This window comes from Hippoglossus stenolepis, chromosome 13 (genome assembly GCF_022539355.2).
Source record: "Hippoglossus stenolepis isolate QCI-W04-F060 chromosome 13, HSTE1.2, whole genome shotgun sequence".
NCBI classification, from domain to species: Eukaryota; Metazoa; Chordata; class Actinopteri; order Pleuronectiformes; family Pleuronectidae; genus Hippoglossus; species Hippoglossus stenolepis.
This window is the reverse complement of record NC_061495.1, coordinates 6,432,304-6,459,336: the sequence shown is the minus strand read 5'-3', so window position 1 is coordinate 6,459,336 and position 27,033 is coordinate 6,432,304. Positions and strand designations below refer to the sequence as shown.

Sequence of the window (27,033 nt, the reverse complement as noted above, 5' to 3'; positions counted from 1 at the left end):
TCTCACAAATATTGCACAAACTGTCCAGCATTCATTACTATTAATTTATCTTACTCACTCTGAGTGTTTTCAGGGAACACTCAGCCTGATTGGTTATTCACTAATTAGTAATATCACTAATAGATCACTGTTTTTATCCGCTTTTAGCAATTATTAGATTGGACTAAAAAGACTAAACGCTTGCAGCCCATTTATTACAAGCGTAGTTGTTCAAGGTAGGATTATCCATCATTGAGTTAAAATGGAAATGTGTACTTCTCTATTCTCCAGTTTTTGGATGGCCACTAATGCTCACAAGTATTGATTGAGCTGTCCAAGGTCGGCACACTAATGTATTCATTTTTCCCTGCCATTGTCCTCAATGTATTTCTAATGTATCTTTCCATAAGTATTCCCATTTTTCTTCTAAAATAAAGCATCGGGTCTTCATTAATCCTTATTTTTAGTTGCAATTTTCACAGTGCAGGGAGTTCAGTGTTCAGGTGACCAGTAGAACTCTTTCTTTTCAAGTTCTTAGTCCCACTGGATTATACAATAAGAATATATAAAATATTTTCACTCCTAAGCTTTTTCAAGCAAAACCAAAATACTTGCCGGTTATCTGTCTTTAGAAGCTAAATGTCCCATGTTATCTATGTTACTCTTCACACATCAGCTCACACCCGACATTTGAATGATTCTCTACATGTGTCTCAAGTGACCACCAGAGATCGTATCTCTGCTCTATGAGCAAATAGACATGTACATCACTTCACATCATTAAGACCAAATGCATGCTTTGCTTAACCAGCAAGAGGCAGCGCTGCACTTTATTTTTTAAAAGATATTTTGGGGCATTTTGCCTTATTGACAGGACAGAGCAAGTGTGAAATTGGGAGAGAGAATGGGGAAGAAACGCAGCAAACTGCAGGGTCGGAACCGAACCTGCAGGAGGGCTCAAGCCTTAGTTTTCTTTCATGTCTGCTTTCATGCTGCTGGGGCCAGCAGTGCTCGTTCTGTGCAAATGTCTTCCAGAAAATAGGAGAAGACAAAAAAACAACACATTTGTTTATTCCTTCGCCCATTTCAGAAGAACCAAATCGCCCACACTGGAAATATATATTTATGACCACTATGTCACAAGGAAATGTGCAAAATGTCCACAAAGCCATCTAAGGTTGTGTAAAAAAACAGATGAGTGAGTCCTTCCTCCCACGCAGATGTCCATATGGCCCAGGACATATCTGCATACACAGTCAAAAGAATGTGGCCACTTATGTCCCAGATCACTTCTGAACGTCTGAGTGATCACATATCAAATGTGCCCTTAACGTGTCTCGGGTGTGTTCACACCTGTACTCAGAGCATGTCCACGTGTGACGGGATCACCCAAGATGCATGTTGATGCCATGTATGAACAGGGCCTAAGACATTTTAGAGTTAACATGAATAATGAGACACATTTATTCGTTCAGATTCATTTACTTGTTCTAAATTACACTTTGATAAAGTGATGTTCGTTGCTGGCCTTGGTAATTAATATGCCACTCATCCAAAGAGAGAGAGAGAGAGAGAGAGAGAGAGACTACATGCAGTTATTAAATGAGACATACAATTAAGCACCAAAGACTTTCCAATTAATGTGTGAGTGGCTATTGTTATGACAAAGAGGTTAGGATAATTAATATTACCTGTCATCCTGTCAGTGATTAAGCTCACATGACAGCATGTGCAGCCACACCAGACTAATTGAATTCCAGGCTGCCCAACCCCAAACATATGTTTATTGCATCAGCAGTCAGTCACTGCTGCGTCTCATCTCACCTTCTCCCACCTTTTCACTTCAGCTGTTGGCTCTGATGTCTTTTCATCCTGTCTTTTCTTCAGTCTTACATCTTTCTCATGTTTTCTCTCCTCATTATTCATCTCGTTTTTCTCCTCTCCCTCTCTCTTCATCCCTTTTTCCCCCCTGACAGGTGGTGCAGGTCATGTGGCAGCAGGGTGAGAGGTCAAAGGCTAAAGGCCATGTTAAGAGTGCATTAGTGGCTACCGCTAACATTGAGCCTTATTGACCTGTTTGTCTGCATATGCTCACACAAACACGTACACTCAGCAGGCGCTGCCCATCCACACGCACATGAACATGCAGACAGATATACAGATTCTTACTGAATGGCGATTGTGATTGTTTAGACAAAAATTCCTGTGTATTGTTCGCCACAAAGCTAATTTATAACTCAATTCTTAAGGCCTTTTAAGTGTTTTCAATACAATTTAAAATTGGCTTTAATTTAGAATGAAAATAAATCTTTTTCAAGTCATGGTTATTGTCAGATTTCAGTAAAAATATGTTTTATAAGTTCCCTCTATAATTTACATCCTTAGGGTTTTCAAACGTAGCACACGCTCTTTTTAAAACTGTACTTTAGACTAAAATAGATGCATGTATATTGTCATATTCTTGCAATCCTAATGCATGTTGCTTTAGTGTGAATAACAATAATGAACATCTACACTAAACCTTAACTTAAGGATGTGTTTTTGCACTTCTTGTAACTGTAGATTGTTTTCTTCATGTACTTAATGTCTTCAGTTATAACAAAGTTCACTACAAGAATCACACCTGGGCTCATAACAGGGTCAGAAATAATGATTGAGATCGAGAGTGAAACCATAACTAATGGATTTTGTTCCACAAATAAGATTCATTCATTCTGAATCACGTTTGACATTTGATTTTAATACAAAAAAATCAACACTCAACACTGTTCTGCTGTCCACTCCATATATGTACATAAGGATGTGATCAAGAAGGTACATCATATTTGTGGACCTTTTTTTTTTTGCTCCAATAATCACAATTTTCCACAAGCCTATGATTATATGCCACTAGCATGAGAGAAGGGGAAAGTTGAGCAGCTCTGGCTAATCCTGACACGGTAACAGTAGAAGAATAGAGGAGGCCAAAAGGTATAGAAATGCAATTACAGCCCAAAAAGTTTGAAATATGATATTAGAGGAGAATGTTGGTGGATATATAATGTGATGTATATAATGTATATAACACAGGAGAAATCCACATCTTAGTAACAACTGGTGTGGATTTATCTTTGAGCAATCTCTGTAAGATTTTGCTTTTAGACACAGAAGCTGGTAAAACGGCAGCTGGCCCAGAGGTGACGTAACTTGGGGGTCTCTATTGACAAAATAAATCAATACTTATACAACATGTTATAAAAATAAATGAAAAAAAACTACAAAACATTGCATAATGTCCAAAAATGATATGAGTTTAACAAATATATGTGTGTCAACTCGGTGAACTCGCACACATCGTGTATGAGGCAGATATTGGATGCGCGCAAAGTCGATATGGACATTAGTGAGTAGAACATTTTCAATACAGAAGCCTTGTGATATATATATATAATGGTAATGATTCCTAAGCCTTTCAACAAACATGTCATTGAGGCTTAATATTTTACCATAAACTTTATTATGAATTACTATAAATAAAAAGAAAACACAAATAAAACATTGCTTGAGAATAATATATATAAAATTTCATGAACATAAACTGTTAACTTGAATCTTCTGTAAAATAAACTACTGTTATATTCACCACCATGTAGCAGAAAACAGAAATGCTGAAACCGTTTTGTCTGCAAAAGGCTCATATCAGACGATTTTTATCTGCAAACCGATAAATCAGCCGGGCTCTAGTATCCGTATGATGTCATATACATAAGAATGTGTGACACTGTCATTTATTAAATATTAGATTATTCATCTCTCTGTCACAGTTGGACGGTGACGTGTCATGAAACCTCGTCCCTGTGGAGCTCACCTCTCTGTGTCGAGCCCCATGTCGTTGTATAAAGTAATTATTACAGCTCCCCTGACTCACACTTACACCCGTCTTCCTCACACCCACTCTCTCTGTCTCTGCGTTGCCGTATCCATTGACAGTGTTATTGATTACTGCTTGACAACACTGTCTTCTTGCCTTCAAATAATAATTGCTATTTGTACATCATCCATCCATCAATTTAGGAGCTCCTTCATTCATCACTTCCTTTATGCTTGCATTCCCGTGTCTTTCAAATTGCAGCGACTAATTGGTTGAGCTCAGGATTTTCTTGTGGGCTTTAGTCCATTAAAACCCAAAGTCAAAACAGGGTTAGTCCCTTACTTCCTCCACTCGATCCCTTTTTCCATTGGTCAAAAAACCCACTAACACCTATCATATACTCCTGGGTCACATCCGTCTGTAGTAGACACTGATTTTTTAACGGCTCTGGCTTCTGTTGGCAGTGATGGAAATGTGACACCTGGGTAAATGCGCTAATTTCTTAATTTACTTCTTTATTTTGGAAATCTAGAGGTTAGCGCTGCACCCTTTGTGGCGCATTGTTGTGACATGCACTGAATTTGAGGGCGTTGTTGCGTAAATAGCTACAAATGTTTGTGTACTTGTATTTTACATCTTGAGAACAAGATGCATTGTTTTCTTCTTATCGTGCAAAACGCAAAAAAGGCAAACTCCTCTTCTGGCAATGGAAAAGGAGTCGATATCTTTTTACATCTGGTTTACTAGTGTCTAAAAAAACTTGCACATACCTGCTAATATTGGTGTAAAAGAGGTATTAGTCACTAATTGCATAACTTTTTGGTTTGTTTATTCCATCAATTAGTGAATCCATCTGCTCACGTCCCATATCAGTGATATTTCCCACGTTTTTTTTTAACCATTAATCCTTCCTTTTTTATCTTTAACTTCATGACAGTTTGAACTTGAAGCTGTTTGTTCTGTCATTGTATTGTCCCTTTTCCAAATGCCAATTACTGACCAGGCTGAAAGGTGTTCTGTGTGTTCTCTCCGCAGGCAGCCGGTCCCGCCGCGGAGGGGCCTGTAGGGATGGAGCGAGCCCAAGGAAAACAGGCCTTGAGTAGCAGGTCAGTTTGTGTGTTGCTCTTGTACTCAAGTCCACTGTGATGTGGAGTTTCGTTTCTGCTCATCGTGCTGAATCAGTATGTTGGCAAACTTCAGAAATGGGTTTGATTAAATAATCTCAAAAAGCGACCATCTGTCCCTGTCCTTCGGACTCTGTGTGTTGCACAATTTTTCATATGCATGTTTGTCTACATTCATGTTTATTGATGTTTATTTGTGTGTTGCTGCCCTACTTTCCCCTCATTAAAGCTCTATTCCAATGCAGATCAAGGCCCATACAGATATAGTTAGTGTTAAGAAGCTCCATCATTAGCCTGCTACAAAAGACTTTCCAAACGGGGTCAGGGTCACACACACACACACGCACACACACACACACACACACACACACACACACACACACACACACACACACACACACACACACACAGTCTGAAGGATAAACAGCTACAAACACACTTTCATCTGCTGTGTTTTTATAGGGAGACACAAGTTGTAACACACAAGCATAAACTAATGACTGCTGCTTAATTAAGTGTTGGGGATGCGGAACGCTCAGTTTCTCCCGTGAGCCTTTTGATCGTGCATGGTTGTGAGTGTCTGTTTTCTTATTTTAGCATTGTGTGCGTCAGAAGAATGTGAAGCTTCTAACACAGAGCAGGGACAGACAGTTGCCATATATGTAAGAAACATGTAGATGAGTTAATGAGTAATCTGAATAAGGACTTTCTCAGATTAAGATGGTTGCTTGTAATGCTAAATCCATGAATATTCCTGTAAGCATAGCATCTTAGCTTTAAGATCCCCTCTACACATTTCTGTTCAGCATCCACATCCAAACCAGGACCAACGTCTACATGACCAATACAAAATCAAGCCAGTAAATGGGCCAGCAGTGATTTAGAGAAAGTGGCTGTTACATCATTGACCAATGTGCTGCTCTGCGTGACAACGCTCACCTCTGCTAATGGAGAGTGTATCAGCCTGTGTTTTAGAAATAACAGGTCAGTGTGGTCAGGTAATTAATTTACCGTTAATTCATAAATACAAAGAGAAAATAATATGTAGTTAACCTGTAATGACAAGAGAGTTACAGCTTTGTGAAAATAATAATGTTGACCTGTTTTAGCCTCTCTCTCTCTCCATAGCAACCACAAAGCACAGTCCTCATACACACTCATTTTCATTGTATAATGCAAAGAGCTGCAGTCTCCATGCGAGGTTGAGGTTATAACTGAACTTTTCTAATTTCTACATTGAAATCCTGACCCTATTCAGACGTGGTATTAACATCCATCCTGAGTGATCCGAGCCTAAGTAGTGAGATGTGATCATTCAGACCACAGTCGCAGGTGGTCTGTTCAGCATACGGCCACATTCTATTAGCTGTATGAACTTAATTGCTTCCTGGGCAATATGTGAAGGACCGTCTAATCAGCGGACGTCCTCTGGCCCATTACAGTTTAAACTTCTCAGTGTCCATATGTTGATTTGTTTTTGGCCACTACCACAACATTAACACTTATCACCACATAATGGATGATACTGTTCATAAATTGATAAAATTGTTCATAGCCGCGCACATTCATCCATTTAGTCCCTCCTGACTCTGCTCCCTGTCTTTCTCTCTCCCTAGCTTAAAGGGGACATAGCATGCAAATTCCACTTTGTTAGTGCTTCTACAGGTTAATGTGGGTATCTGGCATGTCTACCAACCCAAAAACTCTGGGGAAAAAACACTCGCGCGTTTTGTTATAGTTCCTCTAAGTCAGAAACGTCATGCTTGAGCGACTCGATTGCGCTTCCTGGGTATTGTGTCGTAACAAGGAACTGGAAGTCTCCCTACATGGTCTTGGCCCCCGTCCCCCCGTCCCGGGTTACTGTAGTTACGCTGGGGTACAGTAGTTACGCGGGGTCAGTAGGTTCGCCGGGTTACAGTAGTTACGCCGGGGTACACCGGACGCGGAAGCGCCGCTGCGAGGCAGCGCAGCGCCGTTCTCCAGCACGCAGCCGCCTGGCTGTTCACACGGGACGAGCATTTCTCCGCTGGTCAGCCCCATAGACTGTATATATAAGGTCAGCCCGCGATTCTGCTTTCTCCGCTTGTTGTTGTACCCGTTGAATGTCGGGGTTCGGGGGTAAATGATGGTCTTCATAGCCCCCACCTCTCTCTTTCTCTCTCTGTCTGTCTGCTTGTGTGCTTGTAGTGGATGGGCAGAGGGGGACATTTAATTATGTGATTGGGAAAATTAAAACTCCAGGACAACAAGGGAATACAAAGTATGGGATGCATATTTGATAATTTATATCATATAAAATATGTAATTTATATCGTTTAAAATCATGGGGGGAGAGGGGGGAGGGGGGAGCTGGCTCATTAGCATTTAAAGGAACAGGCAGTCAAAACAGGTCACTCTGTGGAGGGCTGTTTTATACAGGGTAAAAAGGGTGCTGTTTTATATGATCCTTGTGGTATTTTGACCAAAGTATGTTACAGACATTTCATTAAGACCCCAAGGAACCATATCAACTTGTGGTAAAATGGGCATGCTATGTCCCCTTTAAGGCCAATTCATGCTCTGCGTCGAAGCTACGCCATAGCCTACACGTAGACTTGTACCCTACGCAGAGCCCTATGCCGTACCCTGATGTGCACCCCCCCAAAAATGTAACTAGGCGTCGAAGTGACGCATACTGCAAGAGCTGTGATGGGTCCGCTTGGTAGCTTCACACTTCCGGCAGACTCTCTGCCATTTTTGAATTGAGTTGAAGGAATAAACACGGACGTAAATAAACGTATTTCTATTCTTCGTTGCAGTTCTTCAAGAAAAAGTAATTGCTCTTCAACATCTATCAGCTCCAACTCCACACGATCCGCTGAGTTACACTCGCTATTGTTCCGAAGTAAACAGAGACGCCAGATAATTTGTAAATAAGTGGACCAGAAACCGGAAGACGCTCAACACCAGCATAGAAACTCTAAAACCCCTTGTGTTCGGTAGTGTAATTGCACACACACACCTACGCACAACTCTGAATGATCGGCCCTGTGCGTAGGCTAAATGTGTACTTACAGCGCAGCTTCGACGCAGAAGCATGAATTGGGCTCTACTGTGATAAACGACCCTGTGACCTGACATAATGATGAGAAGCCAATTGTTTTTAAAATAATTAAAGTAGAACATGTGGACAGAAGTGAATCACAGAATAGTGTCTGACAGTTTTAGTTTTATCGTCCCTTATGATAAGTGACACTTTAATGCAGTGAGTATAGAAGGTCATTATTTTAGACACACACCCTCACAGTCGTTTTCCACAATAACTTTTTTTTAATACATGTCCTCTCATGTATACGCACTCAGACACACACAAACCATGTCAGCTGTGAGTAATGTAAAAGTGATGTAATGGTTTTTGTGGTCGCCAGGGAAACGATCCTTGAAATTGCAAAAAAAAAGTCCAAAATGAGCTGTGCAATACAGCTATAAATATTGGAATAGTAAAGCATACGTTAAGTAAATGTCTGTGTGAGTGTGTGTGTGTGTGTCTGTGTGTCTGTGTGTGTGCGTGTGTGTGCGTGCGTGTGTGTGTGTTGGGTTGTATACAAGGTTGTGCTGCTGTGTGTGCGCCTTTCAGTGTCAAGGTACACCTATAAATACAGTAATGGCTCATCATAATTTTAACCACACAGCACGCTCACCACAAAAACTCATTACCTTTGAATCAAAATGTCCTTTTTATACAGGGAAAGCGATTTACTGTAAATTGGTTAAATGAAATAGCATTGCCAGTGTATTATATTTCTTTGTGAAATGAGGCACTGTATCGGAGGTGTTTTACGTAGAAGCTCGGAGGTGAAAAGGTAAATAGGTTTCACTGGATGCACACAGACAAACTGAAAGTGAAAGGGGTTTTGTGTGGTTAACAGAGTTTAGTTGTGTTATTTTGTGTAAATCAGACAAACCTCTCTCTGTTAATCTGTCCTCCTTTTGGTATCTTTCTTTTTGTCCTGAATGTTTCACCACAGCAAAACATTCTGAAGGTTAAAAAACCGCCAACATTTTCCATGGTCAGAACCACTTATGTGTTTGTCAGGACTTTTAATTAACCATAGGGGAGTTCACTTTCCCCAGTAAACAAGGGACACAGAAAACACAGTTGAGCCACACAACCAAGCTGTAGTTACATTAGCTGTGGCTTGATTTGCTAACATTAGCTGCAGACGGAGAGATTGTATTTTACACAACTGAAAAAGAGCCTCCCACCCTCAAGACTGTGCACATGATATGTTTCCTCGTGGTTCAGCTTCATCTCTGTCGTATTTTCAGACAGTGGGCAGATGAGAAACTGGTGCTAGTGGCTCCTAACAGCCCAATGTATGTCTGCTGTAAGTGTTGGCTGTGAGGTAAACTACAGTCAATAAACCCCTTCTACAAATCTACCAAAGTTTGAATAAAAACAAGATGATCATGGTGTAAAGTAATTTTACTATATATTGGCACTATTGTTTTTACTTATTTTCTTTTTTATACCATACCCATATTCATTAGTCAATACTTGAAGGTGTTTACTTGCTACAACTCTCAAAATTGATGAGTTATAATGTAGTGAGTGAGACCAATGCTATTAAGCTGTGTGCTCATTTATTTATCAAACAACTACTTTATATAGTATGTTTTAATTTCTCATGTGAATGTCTGTATTTCTGTGTTTGCACGTATTACTCTTCAGCAGTATTGTGCACCCATACTGGTTTGGTTTCCCGTTTCTACCCACATCACTGGTGCTCTCCCCTTTGAAGACGAGCTTAGAGAGAAATAAAAAAGAGAGAAAGGGGAGATGATAAATAAAAAGAGGGATGAGAGGGTGAGATGTACTGAGAGGAAAGGTAATGCATATCCTGCTCTTTTGTTATTTCTCCTCTGTTTCTGTCCTTCATAGTGAGGATCAGTGAAGTGGCAGGTGGATAAAGAGAACACCTGCTCTCTTCATCTCCCCTCTCCCTCTCTGTGTGTTTGGCCTTTTCTCTCTCTCTCTCTCTGCCTCTTGTTCTCTCACATCACACTCCCTCACTTGTTTCTCAAGTCTCACCCATTTTGCCTCTCTCTCTCTCTCTCTCTCCCCCCCACACTTAATTTTTTGCATTGATGCAGCCTGTCAAACATCTCGCACAAAAAAGGGATATGCAAATGGATCTCAAGTGCGTGCGTGTGTGTGTGTGTGTGTGTGTGTGTGTGTGTGTGTGTGTGTGTGTGTGTGTGTGTGTGTGTGTGTGTGTGTGTGTGTGTGTGTGTTCTAGTGGGAGTGTTCGAGATCAGAGCCTTAGACTTAGGAAGGCATAGAGGGAGGGGTTGATGTTATTTTTCCTCTCATATTAATGCTATTCATTCATTAGCCCAGTCTAATTAATTCTGAGCCTCCTCCTCCCTTCATTTCACTTTCTTGCCTCCAGTTCTCTCTCGCCTCCTACCTTTTCCCCCCCGCTCTGCTTTCTTCCCTTTTTTCTTCCGTTTTCTACCCCACTCTGTTTTTTTTTTGGCCCCTTTTCTCTTTACACTTACACTATGCAAGTTATTGCCACGCCAGCAGTGTTGATCTGAAGATGGCATTTGGTGAGCCAACCATCTTGATGTAGAATGAAAAATGTCAACACATTTGGTATTTCCAAGATCTCCAGAGAATGAAGCTTATTGACTGTGCTAATCCCCTGAGGTGTGTAATCATTACGTCAGAGACTTCAGTTATCTCAAGTAGTTATCAAGTAGATATACTGGATTTAGCGCAAATTTTGCTGAAGATATTCAGAAAAGCAAGGTTCTGACTGGACCTCAGCTCTCTAACTGGAGTGTGAACATGAAGAAGTTGGTGCAGTCCATTAAGGGATGTGAAAGTTAACAATCACATTTTAAAATCCATCCTGTAACGAACAGGAAGCCAGTGGAGAGAGTGCAACACAGGTGTAATATGTTCCCACTTTGTCTTTCCTGTCAGGAGGCGATCAGCAGCATTTTGGACGAACTGCAGGCGTTGAATGGTCTAAGCCCACATACAAAGAATTAGAGTAAACTAGTCGAGAGGTTAAGAAGGCATGGATCACCCTCTCTAGAACTTTAGGTTGGAGATAGGCCTTTACCTTGGCTATAAGTCTCAACTGAAAGAAGCTAGACCTAACAACAGAGGAAATCTGCTTGTCAAATTTAAAAACACTGTCAAAATAAACACCAAGACTCTTCACAGAGGAGGGAATTTTAGGGGCTAGAGGGTCAAGGGTGCCCACATCCAGCAGTTCAGTGTGTCCAAATATTATGACCTCCGTCTTGTTTTCATTTAGTTTGAGGACGTTTAAGTTCATCCATGATTTAATGTCATTAAGGCACTCAAGTAATGACTAATTTAACAAATTTGAACACACAGAAATATGAAAATGATGTTCAAAGTAAAACGACTAAATCGAGTGTGAACAGGAAAGCACATATAAGTTACTGGTACAATCAGAGGATTCAACAACATCATCCATAAGTGGATGTGTAGTGCATATCCTTGAGGTGAGATCCCCCAAAAGACAATTCCCATACCGGGAGTTGAACCCAGGCCACCTGGAAAAAAGCCAGGAATCCTAACCGCTAGACCATATGGGATCGTACATCCTAATTTGAGTATGCGAACTTCTCAACGAAATGAGTGCCTGGACTGTATCCTTTGATCTCTAAGTCCATTGATGTCGGTTCTGTCCAGAATTGCTTGAACCCCCCAAAAAGTCATCTGTTTTTCTCACATTTATACATTTGGAGGTTTGGTGTCTCTTTATACCTTTGTCTGGTTTACTAATCACAGATCTATGATTGTGCAAACGAGCTGGATCTTCATCCGTCCTTCAGCTGCTCATCAAACACACTAACGTCTGCTTGTTTTTTGTTTTGCTAGCAACTCTATGCTAGACAATGGCAAGTGAAAAACATGGGAGTAGTTCGGGCATATGTGCCAGAACTGGTAACCAACTCCTAAATGAAAAATAAAACATTATTTCCCAACCCTTGGAGGTTTGGCAACAGTTGTCCTGTACTGAGGTTAGATTTATTCAAGCTTATGTAAATTCAACTTGAGGTTGAAACTTGGCCGAGCGGCTATTGACCCCAGTCCCAGAGTCAGTCGATGATGGTCTACCAGCCCATCGATGCAGTAACCTACCAGGATTTGCCCCAGGTGGTCAGTCTGGCTAAGGTACAGGCAGGTGGCTAATTCTCACGCATAACCCATTTATCGCCATCTTTTTATCTCCCCAATGATTCCATTCTTTTCTATCTTTTTCCCTCCCTCTCTATTGATATCTTCCCCTTCCTCCCTACTTTTCAGTCTCCCTCCTCCATCCCTCTGCCCTCTGTCCTTGCCTTCCCCTCTGCCGCGCTCCCTTGTTTCCTACCGTGTGTAGATTAACTCAAATGTGCTCAATACCGATGAGGCGGCATCAGCTTTTTATGTGTGTGTTCGTGATGGGGAAAGAGCGACAGTGACAAAGAGAGAGGGAGAAGTTGTTTTTGCACTTTGCATCTCTCCCCTGTTACCACCCACCATCATCAACCACCCTCTCCGGAGTTTATCAGCATCTTCACTGCTATCAGTTCATGGTTGTTCAGGGATAGATGGTCTGCAGAGAGCGGAGGGGAGACAAAACAGCAGACAGAGAGAGAGAGAGAGAGGGAGTAGGGTAGAACTAAAGAGCACAAAACTAAGTTCAGACAAACTCACTTAGAAAACACACACACACACACAGAGGGAGCAGAGAGAAGGTCAGGGGAGGATTAATGGCTGTGCTCTGATAGATAAACTAATCAAACAAACAAAGACACACATTAAAACACAGACAGAATGCAAAGCAGACTCTCACTTTGAGAGATTCAAAGAGAGGAAGAAACCCATAGAGATGAATGGCACAAAAAAGTTTTGACAAACACACACACATACACACACACACAGAGAGCAGTCTGTAGTGGTGTGGACTTTGAATAGTGTTTGCATTCCCTTCTCTAAGGGCTGGGTTCACAGACATGGATTAAATCCTTTTCAAAATGTATTTTTAGCACAATGAGTGTGTCCATAGAAATAATACATCAATTAAGGATAGCAGTTTTCAAAATTAAACTCAGGAGACACATTTTAATTAACGTTTTGTATCAGTTGTTTGTATTTGTGTGACACCACACGCTTTTCTCTACACTCTGTGATCAGACCTTCTTGTCTGAACCTTTTCGTTTTTCCCCTCTTTGTCTCTGTCATGTTTTTTATTGTGTGCATGTGTGAACTATGAAGAATTAATCAGCTGTTTTTGCATCACAAGCCTTTATTCTGTGTTCTCCGGGATAATATGTCACGGATTTGTCCCTGAATAGTTGATCATTCTACAGAGTATCTCTAAAAGCACACATTATTATTGACAGTGGTTGGATGGTTCCCGTAGGAAATACTTAAAGGGTTAATAAAATAAAGGTTCACTTGTTTTCTAAAGATATTTTAGGGCACTTTTTGCTTTTATTAATACAACAGGGAAATTGTGAAATAAGGAGAGAGTGTGTAAGACATGCAGCAAAGGGCCGGGTTGAAACCAAACGGTGTGTGGACTCACTTTTCTCTCTCTTTGAATGTCTGAATCCTGTATTAGACATTTTAAACATTGTATAAAAGTGTATACTGAATATATTTCTATAATCAATTCACATGTCCAACATTTTATTTATTTAACTGGTTACTCTAAGTCAGTAGTGTGACAGACATTATATTTGATTATACTAATATTAGATCTTACTTACTTATTGTTTTTGTTTCCACTGATTTGATTTGTCTGGTGTGTGTGTGTGTGTTTGTGTGTGTTTGTGTAGCCTCACCAGAACAGTGGAGATCCTGGGAGAGGACAGTCCCCTGGGCATCCATGTGGTTCCTTACTGCTCATCACTCAGTGGACGGTGAGTTGTGTACACAGAAACATAAAATTCACTCGCACAAGGTTAGACTATTTTAACAATATGATAAATAATATTTTACATTTAATTCTTTGGCTTTTTTGGATGTGGAATATACTCAGTCACATATGTTATACACACAAACACAACATATACTAAACTATACTCAGTCCTCAATCTGCCCTTTCACCTGAGAAAACCTTGTCTGTTTACCAGCTACAGAATGTCCCAGAGTTATATTCCCATAATCCTATTCTGCAATAGAAAAGGCATTCTGGTTCCTGGACTGCAGCACATATAAATGGCAACCACTCTTGCACGCTCGCCTGCCCGCTCGCACACGCACACGCACACGCACACACACACACACACACACGCACACACACACAGACACAGACACAGACACAATGGGAAAGAAAATTGCCCAGCTATGCAGGGCTTTTATTTGGGTGTGTTACCCAGTGGATGGACGGGGGATTTCCTAAAGGAAAGCAGGATGAATTTTTATGTCTGTTCTCATGACTCACCTGACCCCGCCAATCTCCTCCTTAAATTCCTCTCTCTCTCCCAGTCTTGCTCTCTCTCTTTTCTTTTCCCCTTTTCCTCTCTTTTCCAATTTTTTTTCCTGTGTCCTGTCCTCCCTCTTTCCTGAACCCCTCCTACATCTCTTTCCACCATTTACCATAATCTCTTTCACCTTTTCACCTACATTCATCCTTGTGGAGCTGCACTCTTTTGTGTGTCACTGTCATCATTTCTGCTTTGGCGAGGAAACGGTAGAAGTTATGGACTGAGGATACTGAACTTGTTTTTCAGGCTATCCTCCTACCACCTTACTGCCTCTCCGTACACCTACCTGTCCATCACATTTTAAACATGTCTGCTTGCCTTTTTATCTTGCCTGTGTGAGTGTGTGTGGGTTCTTTTCTGAGACCTACCTGTCTAAATTTAACTGTAGCCACTCCGCTCGCACACTGTGTTTTATCAGTAGCTGTGGATCATATGAGCACCAATAAGAATCTACAACAGGACAGTGACTGACAGTTAGGAGTTGAACCTGGCATAGCTCTTTCTGAATAAACCATATGGATAATCAGTCTTCTGGCGCACACACAGTCAGATGTCATTTTAAGAGAGCATGTGCTTTCAGGGATGAATAAACAGCTGTAGAAGCAATGGGAACACGCTCAACATTTGATACAGCTTGTAAGCTCGTTTTCTCTCCTTGTTCTTGCAGGTCTCTGGGTCTGTTCATCCGTGGAGTGGAGGAGGAGAGCCGCTCCAGAAAGGAGGGCTTGTTTCAAGAGGACGAGTGCATCGTCAAGATCAGCAACACCAGCCTCATGGACAAGACATTTAGCCAGTGAGTGCAACAGCTTGTCTGGGCTCTGCCAAGGAGTTCAACCTACTCCTCTGTGATGAGTTCAGTAGCTGCAAAACCACATCCCAAGGATATTAGAGAAAAAAATAAATACGGCTGTCTATACAGTATTTCTCATGTTTCATTTTACAACTTAGAACTGGAAGTCTCACATTTTTTATTTCTAATCAAATAAATATATACAGCAGAGAGTGAGGAATGGCAGCACTGTGAGTATAGTGCGTAGACTTTATATAAAGATGGACGACATGACAGGTCCCAAAATGTGTAGCCAAACCCTAACCCGTGCATCGGAAGAATCTTTCTACCTCGGCTCCGTCCCCCCTTTGGCTACTGCGCAGACTAGGGCTTCAAATGTGCAAGATGGCAGCGTTCATTTGCAGAATGTTTTGACTTAATTTCTGGGTTAGTGGAAGGAATCGAAAAATGCGGTGTCCATCTTCAAATACACTTTACAGATCAGGACCATAGAATGATATTTATTGAAAAGGGTCAGTTCCAATAAAAACATTTCTTCTCAGTTTTACAAGTAGATGACTTTCTGCCAAACACCTGTTGGCATCAGGTGCAGCCGGCTTTCTTCTTCCTCTTCCCTGCTTTTGTATCATTCTCTGTGTTGTTGTTGTACCTTTCCATTGTCAGAGGGCTCACATCACAGTTTGTATTGCCATCACAGAGAATGGCAGAAAACACACTTGGCAGATGTTTGGAGAGCATAGCTCCCAAAATGAGTGTTTGTCTGTTAGCGCTGGTCTTTGTGCATCTGTGCGTTAAATCTCATTCCTCAAAGGAAAGATGTGTTGAAGATTTGTTGGAGAACCATGTGTTTCTCACTGCAGTTTGCTTACTGTTGCATTGAAGCACCTGAAACCACGTATATTAAGATGAGAGCATTTTAGGATGGATTATGATTGCGGAGCATTAAAATGACAAAGGACACACTTGTGGAAATTATTGCAGAAAATTACAAGGTCTGATGTGGATGTTATAATGATTACCACACATTACAAATTCTATATAGTCCCAAACAACAGTCCTTGTCCAGTATTCAGTGTGGTAATGAGATTATATGTGAGGTGTTTTATGTTCTACTGTAGGTAAAGGGATTATCACCGGAGGGGTTTGCACCTATTGTTCAATAACTGGTGTATCTTCACGCTTTTACAAACACCAGTACACACACACGCACGCACGCACGCACGCACGCACGCACGCACGCACGCACGCACGCACACACACATCCTTTTGCCATTGTCCCACTTGGCAGCTGTATTGACAATAATTTTCTTTAACACAAATGTGCTTGCACGTGTCGTCCAGCCAGAAACAATAATGATATCATTGGTGCACAATGGTCCCAGTACACATACATCAACACACTCAGCTCTCAGATCTAGTTTCATTGTGCTGTATTGTGGTCTCAATACAATTAAAATCACTTGCAGTGTCATTCAGCAAGGTGTGACACAAGTGCTTGCTTAGACTGCTTAGTGTGTTTAAACAGTTTCAATATGCAAATCCTGTCTGAGAGGAATAAAGTAGTGATGAACACCCCTCCTCAAACACATCATTCTTACTTAGTGCTACTGCTTTCACGATATCCTGAAGAGAAAAAACAGGACAATTCGAAAATGTTTAAATAAATTATTGATATTGTGTTTATCATTCACATATAATGATAATGTTTAAAAATACATCCAGCGCCTTTTAAACCATTTCTGTTTCTTTTCATCATGATAACCATCTGGTTCACATCCCAACAGGGTCAGTAATAGTTATATTTATTTTTTCAACCCTATGCGCTGAGCTAAACTCTTCCCTCTCCCTGAAATTTACATTTTCAACTGCAAAGATCCAACATCTAAGAAACTGAAATGTTGGGTTTCTTCTGGTCACAATAATTGTTAAGTGTAAATCTTATATCACTTTGTTTGGAAATTGGCTCTTCTATGTATCCATGTTTATATGTATATACATATTCTAACATGTGCATTGCTCAGTACAGTTATAAAAGGTGCATTTGTTATACTTAATGAACACTGAATATATGTATAATACATATACTTTGTGCAAAGCAGGTTTCCTCTGATGATTCAGACAGAAACTTTCCCACAATGCCATTTTATCAGATTTAGGTCCACGAGTCGTCTTCTTGTATTAATGTCAAACTTAGTCAAGTATTATTATTGCATTTCTAATCTATTAAAATGAATCTGTCCTTCATGCACGACTTTCTAAACATAGTCTCTAGTTACGGAAACATTCTGATAATTACATGTAATAATAAGCTAGGCGGGAAACAATAGGGGTGTAATCCAATAGAATTTAAACAAACTGGATTTTCTCTGTCGGTTATCTGGGGTGAATGATGGTTTGTGCCCGTCCCTCCTGACACAATGGTCCCTCTAACTTACTTAGCATAATCTTATATAAACTAATTGTCTGCGAAATTATCTTTTTTATAGATCACAGGACTAAAATGGCCGGCTGCACAGGTGTCATGGCTCTGTGTTGTATTTCTTGTTCTGTCGTCTCCAGAGCTCAGTGAAGATACAAAAGCAGAAAGCCACCGAAATCACTGACAAGTGGAAAATGACATACAAACGAAAAGCAAGAAAGTAAAGATAAACAATATAATCCAGTTTAGATAATTCAGTTAGATAATCATGAAGTAGAGTTTATGTAATACAACTAGATCCATTTTTAATTCTTAAGATTTATTTTTGGGAAACTAATATTTCGATTTTTAAGCCTGTAAAAAAATCATGGGTCACCTCACCACTACATGTACCTTCACCCCGTCTAGTTGTCACAGACTAAATATTTAGCCTTCTAGATATCTAGTTGGAGTCTGTGACGTGTTCACTCATAGCGTTTGGCAACTGCTGCCTGTTTGACTCCAATCTGGCGTCTTCCAAAACTCGACTGTGACTGGAAAATGGGGCTAAACATCCCGTAGTGTGAACTCAGCGTAACAAAACTCATCGTTTAGCCAGACAACAAAATAAACATCACAAACAAGCCGCAGTTTAAGTATGAGGTGAACGTGGGTCAGAGAGAGAAGTCTGTGGCTTGTTTCCTCCCAAACACACGTTTTTTCATTCAACTGTTAATGGGATTAAAACTTCTTTATAAAAAGTAGCACATTTGAGTCAGCAACATAAGTCCTGAGAACTTCTGATGATCATTTTTCATTACTACATTTAAGAGACCAGAAAATCAGTTGATTTATTGAAAACAATCAACTGCCAATAAAGAAAAAAAACATTGTTAGTCGTACCCATCTGTCTTAGAAATGACAATCATTTAGAATCAGTTCAGTAAAGACATTAAACATGAACCTAAAATATGCTGTGGTCTTATACAATTTTGAAAAATTGATCAGCCCATTTATAATCATTAGCAATTAACTGGAACTCTTTTAATTTGTCATCTGCAATCTGATGTATAGCATTATCTTTAATTATAATTTTTTCTTAATAGAGATATAGATCCATTGGTAATGACTTTGCTTGTCAGAGATTGATAACTATGTACTGCGTGTGCGCATAGTTTGTGAACGTGATTAATGCCATGATTAGTATTAGCAGTAAATGAGTATGGAGTACACATACCCTACTTAAAACTACACCCACTTGATTCTATCCTTTTTCTCTCTCTCTCTTTTTCTCTTCATCCCGCTGACGCCCTCCTCCCAGGGCCCAGGAAGTCTTTCGTCAGGCGATGCGTTCCCAAGTCGTCCGCCTGGAAGTAGTTCCCTCGTCCAACAGGGAACGTTATGAAAAGAGTCTGATTGGTCAGCTGTTTGGAAACAGCGCCGGTCCTGATCACAGCCCCAGAGTTACCAAGACCAAAGAGCCGCCACCGCCCATCAAAGCCAAACCTGTGTTTAAGCCGCCTGAGAATCCAGCCACGCGACTGGCAGAGGAAGCTGCTACTCTGGACTCTGCTGTCGGTGTAAGTGGCTCTACGGGTGTGAATTCACTCTCCAATGTATTTGCAACAAGAAACTTTATTTTAAGTTCTACTTTTCTGTCTTCTGCGCTAAATGCATCATCAAACATTCCTCCTTCCTCCTATTAAGATCTGACATTTGAATATATACACCCTATACCTGAGTATGCATATAAGAGTGCATGTATTTGTACTTGATTTATGACACATGTACTCTATCAGGATGTTACATTTGTGGAAACACTGTGAATCCCTCCTCATCTTTTCTTCCTTCAATTGATTAAAATCTTTATGCTCGAGCCATAAAGTCCTCCTCATTCAAACACATGTAATCGTGGCGTCAGCATCACCATGGTGACACGGCTGACATTTGAGAAACAGCTGGCAAAGAGGCGACAGTTACTTAGCAACAGTTAATTATCCTCTTGTTTTATTTGAAAGAAACAGGTTTTTCTGTGACTTTTTTCTTTCCAATGCAGATGTTGGAGCTCTGATTCTTAAACATTCAGCTGGGCTCTACATTATTTGTTAGTGTGTGGTGCTTCCATATGCAGTTGAAACACTACATTGAATTTATGTTATACTTCCTATTCACTTTTAATCATTGTGTTTGGATCATTTTTTAACACAGTTCAATATTAATACATTTTAAATCATCAATCTCCCATAATGCCTTCAATGACAAAAGAGAATCCAAAAAATATAAAATCAAAAATATACTGTACATACCTTTGTTTTTTCTGTGTGTATGTGTGTGTTAATGCATTTTACTTTTGCAAAATGTACTTGAATGTTGTATTTTTTCCACCCTAGTCCCCCAAAGGGAGGAGCGAGAGCCCCCTGCTTAAGAAAAGCCCTGCTCTCTCCAGCCTGGTGGCCAATAAGAGAGGAGGACGAAGATTGAGGATCGACTTAAAGAAAGGTGAGGAAGACCTCAATCCTGCTCTGTCCGAGTTTCAGATCAGCACTGTTCCGTAAATGTTGATTTCTTAAATAACTAGTGCAGTGTCCAATCCAAACCCGTATTTGAGCCGCGACAACTGCTGCTGCACAAAGAGCTGTTCATCTGCTTATTCAAAGTTCAGTGAAGCTTGACTCCCAAACCCAGAGTGGAGAATCTGTTGTTGTTGCCATTCTTGTGAGGCCTACCGCTGCTACAGCTGCTACAGAGCACTGGTCACCTGTTCATTCAAAGTTTATTTTTATTAAACATATAAGTGTTCAAATGCTTATCACACATTTCTGGAATCAGTAGATAAATGAGTAGAAATATTTCAGAAAAGTCACACCTCTCTTATAAATGATCCTTTGATGTAGTTCTCTTAGTTAATTCCTCTAAATTTATCACACTTACACATCCGAGAGAACAAAAGACTGAAATCCTACCCACTGTCTATTACTGTCTGTTGTTGCGACTAAGAGGTGTGCAGGAACTTCTCTTTGTTATTAATCCTGAAACATCTACGAAAGTTCAGTTACTTTCAAAAGAAAGACACATATTTTAGTATCTCTGCAAATGCCGACTTCCTGTAGCCCTTCCAGTTGAGAGTAGGATGTCAAAAATGAATAAAATGTGTGCACTTTAGTTTTACAGCTTCAGGTTGAGCCAGAAAAAAGTTTATAGAGTCACATCTGTTCTTTTTATCTCTATATACTCTATTTGTTCCAATTAAATCGTTTTTTTCCCCCTTTCAGATTAATTCTGTCATTTTCTGAATTTCCATTATTCACTCTCTTTGTTTCCTTTCATTATACACTGACTGTGTATAATAGACCCGCTTTATGTCTCTCGCTGTTCGGCCCAGCATTGTGCTTATTTCTATAAATCTCCCTCCCTGTTCTCTGGCTGACTCTCCTTCCTCTCATCCTCCCTCTCTCCATCTTCCTGATTCCCTCTCTTCAGGGTCTATTAAGTCTTTATTGATCTGTTCATTTCTGCTGATATGAATTCATACTGGACCAAACTGCTGACTTGGCTCTGCTAAAGAGACCAGATTAAATGAGGTCTATAAAACACACAACCGGTCTCTCGCTGTCTGTGTGTGGCCTTTTTGTACACGTGTGCATGTCTGTGAATGCCTGCACACACATTATGTGGACCTGTTTTTCACTGATTACTATTTTAATCTTCATCGCTTCTCTTTCCGGAACATTCACTCCTCATTTCCACTGTGTTGCACTCATTCCTCTTTTACCTTTTCCTCGTCGCTCCCTCGTTTTCTTGTCCTCCTCTCTGCCCTGCACTTGAACCCATTCTTAAAAACCTTCACACCTGCAGATATTGTAGCAGCAGCTATAGCTAAAGGGTTTAAAAACCACACACATGCACACACAGACACACACACTCTCACAAACACACATATCTCTTCGGGCTTTAAATGATCACACTTGAAGAATATAGTCAGGAGCTGAGTCGACAACACAGTTTAAGTTTTCAAACGTAGTTTAGGGTATGTGTGTTTGTGTGTGTGTGTGTGTGTGTGTGTGTGTGTGTGTGTGTGTGTGTGTGTGTGTGTGTGTGTGTGTGTGTGTGTGTGTGTGTGTGTGTGTGGTCACCACTGAGCAACATCTGGTCAAACCTCTCTTCACCTCTGAGACTCCAACATGTTAAAGCATGTGTGTGTGTGTGTGTGTGTGTGTGTGTGTGTGGTGAGAGAGAGAGAGAGAGAGAGAGAGAGAGAGAGAGAGAGAGAGAGAGAGAGAGAGAGAATGGATTGATTTTTGCTCTCAAAGTAGCTGAAAGATAAATATAGCGGCAGGGAGTGAGCAGCTATACACATACAGTATTTTGTGTTTTGATATTGACCTTGGAGTGTTGTGCACATTGTTCATCATCTCTCAATTTACCTTCCCTCATATGTGTGTTTGTCTGTGTGTGTCTGTGTGTGTCTGTGTGTGTCTAGGTTCCGAAGGTCTCGGCTTTACTGTCGTAACCAGAGACTCCTCCGTTCATGGTCCTGGTCCCATTCTGGTTAAGAACATTTTGACACGTGGAGCCGCTGTCAAAGACGGACGCCTGCAGTCTGGTGACCGCATACTTGAGGTACCGGCCTGGATGACGTCTTTTCAACATCACTCAAATCCAGTTTGGACATATAAAAGATGCCAGGCACTGAATGGAACATTACAAACGTGCTGAAATGTGTGTATGTATGTGTGTGTGTGTGTAGGTCAACGGTGTGGATATTACGGGTGTGGGCCAGGAGGAGCTGGTGTGCATGCTACGCGGCACGCGGCAGGGAGAGAGTGTGAGCCTGGTGGTCCTGCGGCAGGAGGAGATGTTCCTGCCCAGAGAGATGGTAAGAACCAATCACAATGCAGTGTTGTCAGCCAATGGAGAGAGACCTTCTGGTTCAGTGGTGAGTCAATGGCCTGTTATATGGAAAACTGAGAAAGACGGTCAGCCACCATCGATTTTCAGCTGGACATTTCACCTCCCGCTAATTTTACAATTTCTGGTCCAATCAACAGGCTTGCCTTGATGATGCTCGGCATTTACCTCAGACTTCATAGAGGGCTTTTCTGAATTATGTGAAAGATCATACACTTCCCTGTACAATAACAACCTCACTTTAAAACAAACAATCATGTACTACAGTGTTTAAGAGGACCCCATTCTGATTGAATCAAGTGAACAAATTGTAAAGCTGTTGATATGATCACTTTTTTGTGCTGTTCTGCCGCTGCCTCATAGTTTCTGCTGAGTTTCAACACTGTTTCAATTCAATAAACTCTTCTTTTATTCACCCTTGTTCTATCTTTTCCTTGCTTTTTCCTTTAACCTCAACCACTCTGCATGCACTGATGTTAATTACACCTCTGTAGGTTTTAGACAAAATAAGTTTTTCCTTTTCTCGCTGTATCCTCCTGACAGTCCCATAACCTGCTGCTGTTTGCTCTTAATACAGTAGCTGACTTTCCTGATTGTATTTCCTCTCACTCTAGTCGTAGCTCTTTAGACAACCTCCCTTTTCCTTGGAGTGTTTCTTCTCTGAGGTAATTTTCTATCATATCAGCTCTTTTGTCGATGACTTTCAATTTTACCTACAACTCTGAGGTGTCACTTACAAACACATTCACGGGAGCACAAAGGGAATAACAATAGGTTTAGATTACGAGACTTGTCATTTTTCATTTGATCAAATTTACTTGTGTCTCCTCTCCGCCGCTCACTCATGTCTTTGGTTGATGTTTTTCCATCTCTCACTGTATCTTATTTTCCTTTAATGCTGCCTTTTGTGTCTCTCTTCCCTCTGTGTCTCTGTTCGCTCTTATCGACTGATGTTTCCTCAACGGCTGCCAGGAAGTTCTAGACACACACACACACACACACACACACACACACACACTTGCATGCATGCGACCTTGAGCCCCATAGGAAATTCTGTTTCTTGCGGACAGGAAAGGGAGCAATGTGCTGGATTTTGTACATATGTTAACATTTACGATCATTTGGATTGTCGTGTCTTGTCCGGAGCTTCTCAACGCACGCATTTGTCTGAACTCCATGGCACCTGGTCGGGCTGTAATGACCGAGGAAGTTACGTGCGTCCCCTCAAAACCACTTCAGCAGTACTTCTACTTTTTTTCTTCCACTGTTGTGTAAACAATTATAGAAAGCTTTCTTGGTTCATGATATTTTCTGGCTCTCAGATGAACTGTGGCCAAAGAAACAGCAGATTGTTATGCAGAGTAAAAGGTAACTCTCTTATTTTCGTATCATCACATCATCACATTTGAAAGATTGAAGGATTTTGAAAGATTTCCAGAGTGAAGAAATACTTGTTTTGGCCCGTTTGCTTTCAGACCGTGAACAAATCTCCCTGGAGTCTGTTGGTAGCTCCCAAACAATATTCATTCAACATGAAGCCTTGTCTTAGCTGCACAGTATTTTGCTGGGGTTGTATAGCTTCAATACAGCTGGTAAACCTTAGGCCGGTCGGCGTAGAACATGGACACATACTTAACCAAATCATCACTGACGGGAAACTGACCTCTGATTGTTCCAGTATTTTTCATACACATACTTACTCAGTCGCACTCACTTGTTCATAGCAAGAAGAGAACTGGTAAATCACTTCTGCTTGAACTGGATGTCTCAAGTGACCCCGTTGTGTTTCTCCGTGTGTGTTTCTGTGTGTAGGAGAGAGTTTGTGTTCTTTCTGTACAGCCGACAAACTTCTCCTGCCTCTCCTCTCTCTGAGTTGGTCTCTCTCGCCCTCACCCTCTCTTCCTGACTGACAGTTCTCCCCACTGGAACTCACATCTGATGGTATTTGCTCAACAGTTTTCAGGAGCAAATGCAAGAACAGTTCTGTACAGTGAAGCTGTGAAATTTAACATGCGGTGTTGTACAGTGAGAGAGAGAGAGAGAGAGAGAGAGAGAGAGAGAGAGAGAGAGAGAGAGAGAGAGAATGGATTGATTTTTGCTCTCAAAGTAGCTGAAAGATAAATATAGCGGCGGGAGGGGGTATATATTATTGTGTGGGAGGGGGTATTTCGGGGCAGTGCTAGTCATCATTACCAGCTGTTTTAGTGGTGAGTGTTGAAACCAAAAGGTATTTTCCTTATTTCTTTTCTTTCTTCAGTCGTATAGTTGCATATTAAAGCCTTACATACTTTTTTCGTGGTATGTATATAAGGGAAAACAGAAGATTTAAGATTTAATTTAATTTATCGAGATGTCTTTTCTCAAATACAATATTAACAACACATGCAAATATGTAGCCAACAGCATTACATACACTACAAACTCATTCTCATGCTCAGGCTCATTCTATGCCAAGACCTCAGCTGCTGGACAACAACAAAACAATAATTAAATGAATACATTACAGAAACACATACATTAGAAGTAAATTAAAAGCCCAGACAGGTTGTTTTAACATAAGAAAATAAAGATCACATGATGACGATGATTAGAAGAAAGAGCATGATTATTCCCACCACGGGGGGGCTTTGTATGTGAAGGATCCACATCTAATTTCTTTGGGAATTGTGGGGGACAAATGGGACATTTGACTGATCGGAAAAGTATATTACACATACCGTAAATATTGCATTTTTTTTTGTATTCTCTGGGCAAGTGCAGTCTTGTGGTTCTCTCTCGCAATGGCAGAGATGGATTTCATTATAAAACCCACAAGCTCGTAGGCAGGAGGTCGGCGTGTGAGATTAGACACACAGTATATTGTTGTTTTCTAACCTCCGGCACTATCTTTCCCTAACTTAAAACATTTTGTGTTTGTTGCAAAAACTACTTAATCTTACCCATAAGATCAGAAAGCTGCTGGGGACAGCCAGTGGCCAGATTATGTGTTTAGGTTCTTTGTCCGTCCGTCCGTCCCATTCTGATGAACACGATATCTCAAGAACGCCGTGAGATAATTTAATCAGATTTAGTAAGATTAGATTTTGGTGTCAAAAGTCAAAGGTCAAGGTCACTGTGACCTCATAAAATGCCTATTTACCTCAAGAACACTTTATCTTTACAACACCTTGAGTATTCGGTCAAATTTGGAATAAATGTTCACTTAGATTCACGGATTAACCGATTAGATTTGGGAGGTCGAAGGTCACAGTGACCTCATAAAACATGTTTTTGACCTCTTGAACATGATATCTAAGTCTGCCTTTAGCAAATTTCAAACTTTTATAGCACATTTACTTAAAGATGAATAGACACGATTTCAATAAATAATAGTATGCAGACTGAAACTGGACTGGTCGGCCGACGCACATGACAGCTGCGCAGTATTTCAAGGGAAAGAGATGTTTAAACTCAACTGATATCTTGAAGCTTACTTATTTTTAGCTGTTTTGATGAATTTTTCACATCCTCTGTGGTTAAACATGATAAAACATTTGTTGCGAGTCACGATGCCATTGTTGACAGTGCAAATGAAGTCTGTTCAAAACAGGTGCATAGAAGAAGAGTTTCCGCCAATGTTTGTATTTTCACGCCTCACATTCTAGCATCAGTCTTGTCGTGTCTTGTAGCTGTAATGTTTTTCCAGGTTTTTCCAGTTTCTGCTTCATATCAACAACATTCACACAAAGCTTCCAAACAACTCTGCCAATTTTGTTGCAGACCTCTTGCTGCTGCAGAGGTCGGCCATTTAATAACTGACTGTCACCTTCCCTCGTCAAGTGACCCCCACACACTAGAAGTTCATCACTCGGAGCAGAAACTTGGTCACAATCAAAAGGAGGAAATGTCTCAGGATTGTTTTCTTACCCTCATCGAAAGTGTTTTCGTGTTTGGAAGCGAACCGTCTCAGCCGTGGTGGAGGTTTGTTTACAGTTTATAACATCACTCATTTTATTCTCTCACACTTTTTGTTTTATTTAAAAGACATTGACGTCCCTTACGAGCCAAAATTCACAATAACGTGTACAAAGATGTAACTTTGAAATTCAAATCTTTACATACATCTTTACACGTTTCAGAGCATTTTCACTGCCATTGAAATGAACCAATGTTATTTTAAACATTTTTATCATGCTACCCTGTACGGTCTGTCGTCAGTCTTTGCTAAGGACAACTTTTTCCATCATGAATGAAAATCTGAAAGAGGAAAAGAGAAAAAAACTTTGTACGACCTCCAAAAGTAGAAAAGGTGTTTTTCCTGTAAGTACCGTCAGGATGCAGATTGGAAAGATTGATGAAATGATCATAATTTCTTCAGATGTTGTAATGAGTTTAATATCGTTGATTTATACAAACCTTATTTACAGTCCCAATACTGTTTATACCACGTTTTATCAGACTTTAAACAGGGATATGAGTAAGTTTGTTAAAGGTTTGATGT

General features: G+C 40.5%; 1 protein-coding gene and 1 non-coding gene across 5 annotated transcripts in view; one reads left to right on the top strand and one right to left on the bottom strand.

Moving 5' to 3' along the window:
* Positions 1 to 27,033, top strand: part of pard3bb (par-3 family cell polarity regulator beta b) — a 198,518-nt gene that overhangs the window by 57,132 nt on the left and 114,353 nt on the right. For all 4 annotated transcript variants that reach the window (XM_035174412.2, XM_035174410.2, XM_035174411.2 and 1 more), the window contains exons 6-12: positions 4,865 to 4,935; positions 13,807 to 13,890; positions 15,125 to 15,250; positions 18,967 to 19,225; positions 20,036 to 20,144; positions 22,126 to 22,265; positions 22,393 to 22,521. In XM_035174412.2, coding sequence (XP_035030303.2) covers positions 4,865 to 4,935; positions 13,807 to 13,890; positions 15,125 to 15,250; positions 18,967 to 19,225; positions 20,036 to 20,144; positions 22,126 to 22,265; positions 22,393 to 22,521 — 918 coding nt within the window. The remainder of the gene's footprint in view (positions 1 to 4,864; positions 4,936 to 13,806; positions 13,891 to 15,124; positions 15,251 to 18,966; positions 19,226 to 20,035; positions 20,145 to 22,125; positions 22,266 to 22,392; positions 22,522 to 27,033) is intronic.
* On the bottom strand, positions 11,500 to 11,571 carry trnak-uuu. The gene has a single exon. It is a non-coding gene; the product is annotated as a tRNA-Lys (tRNA).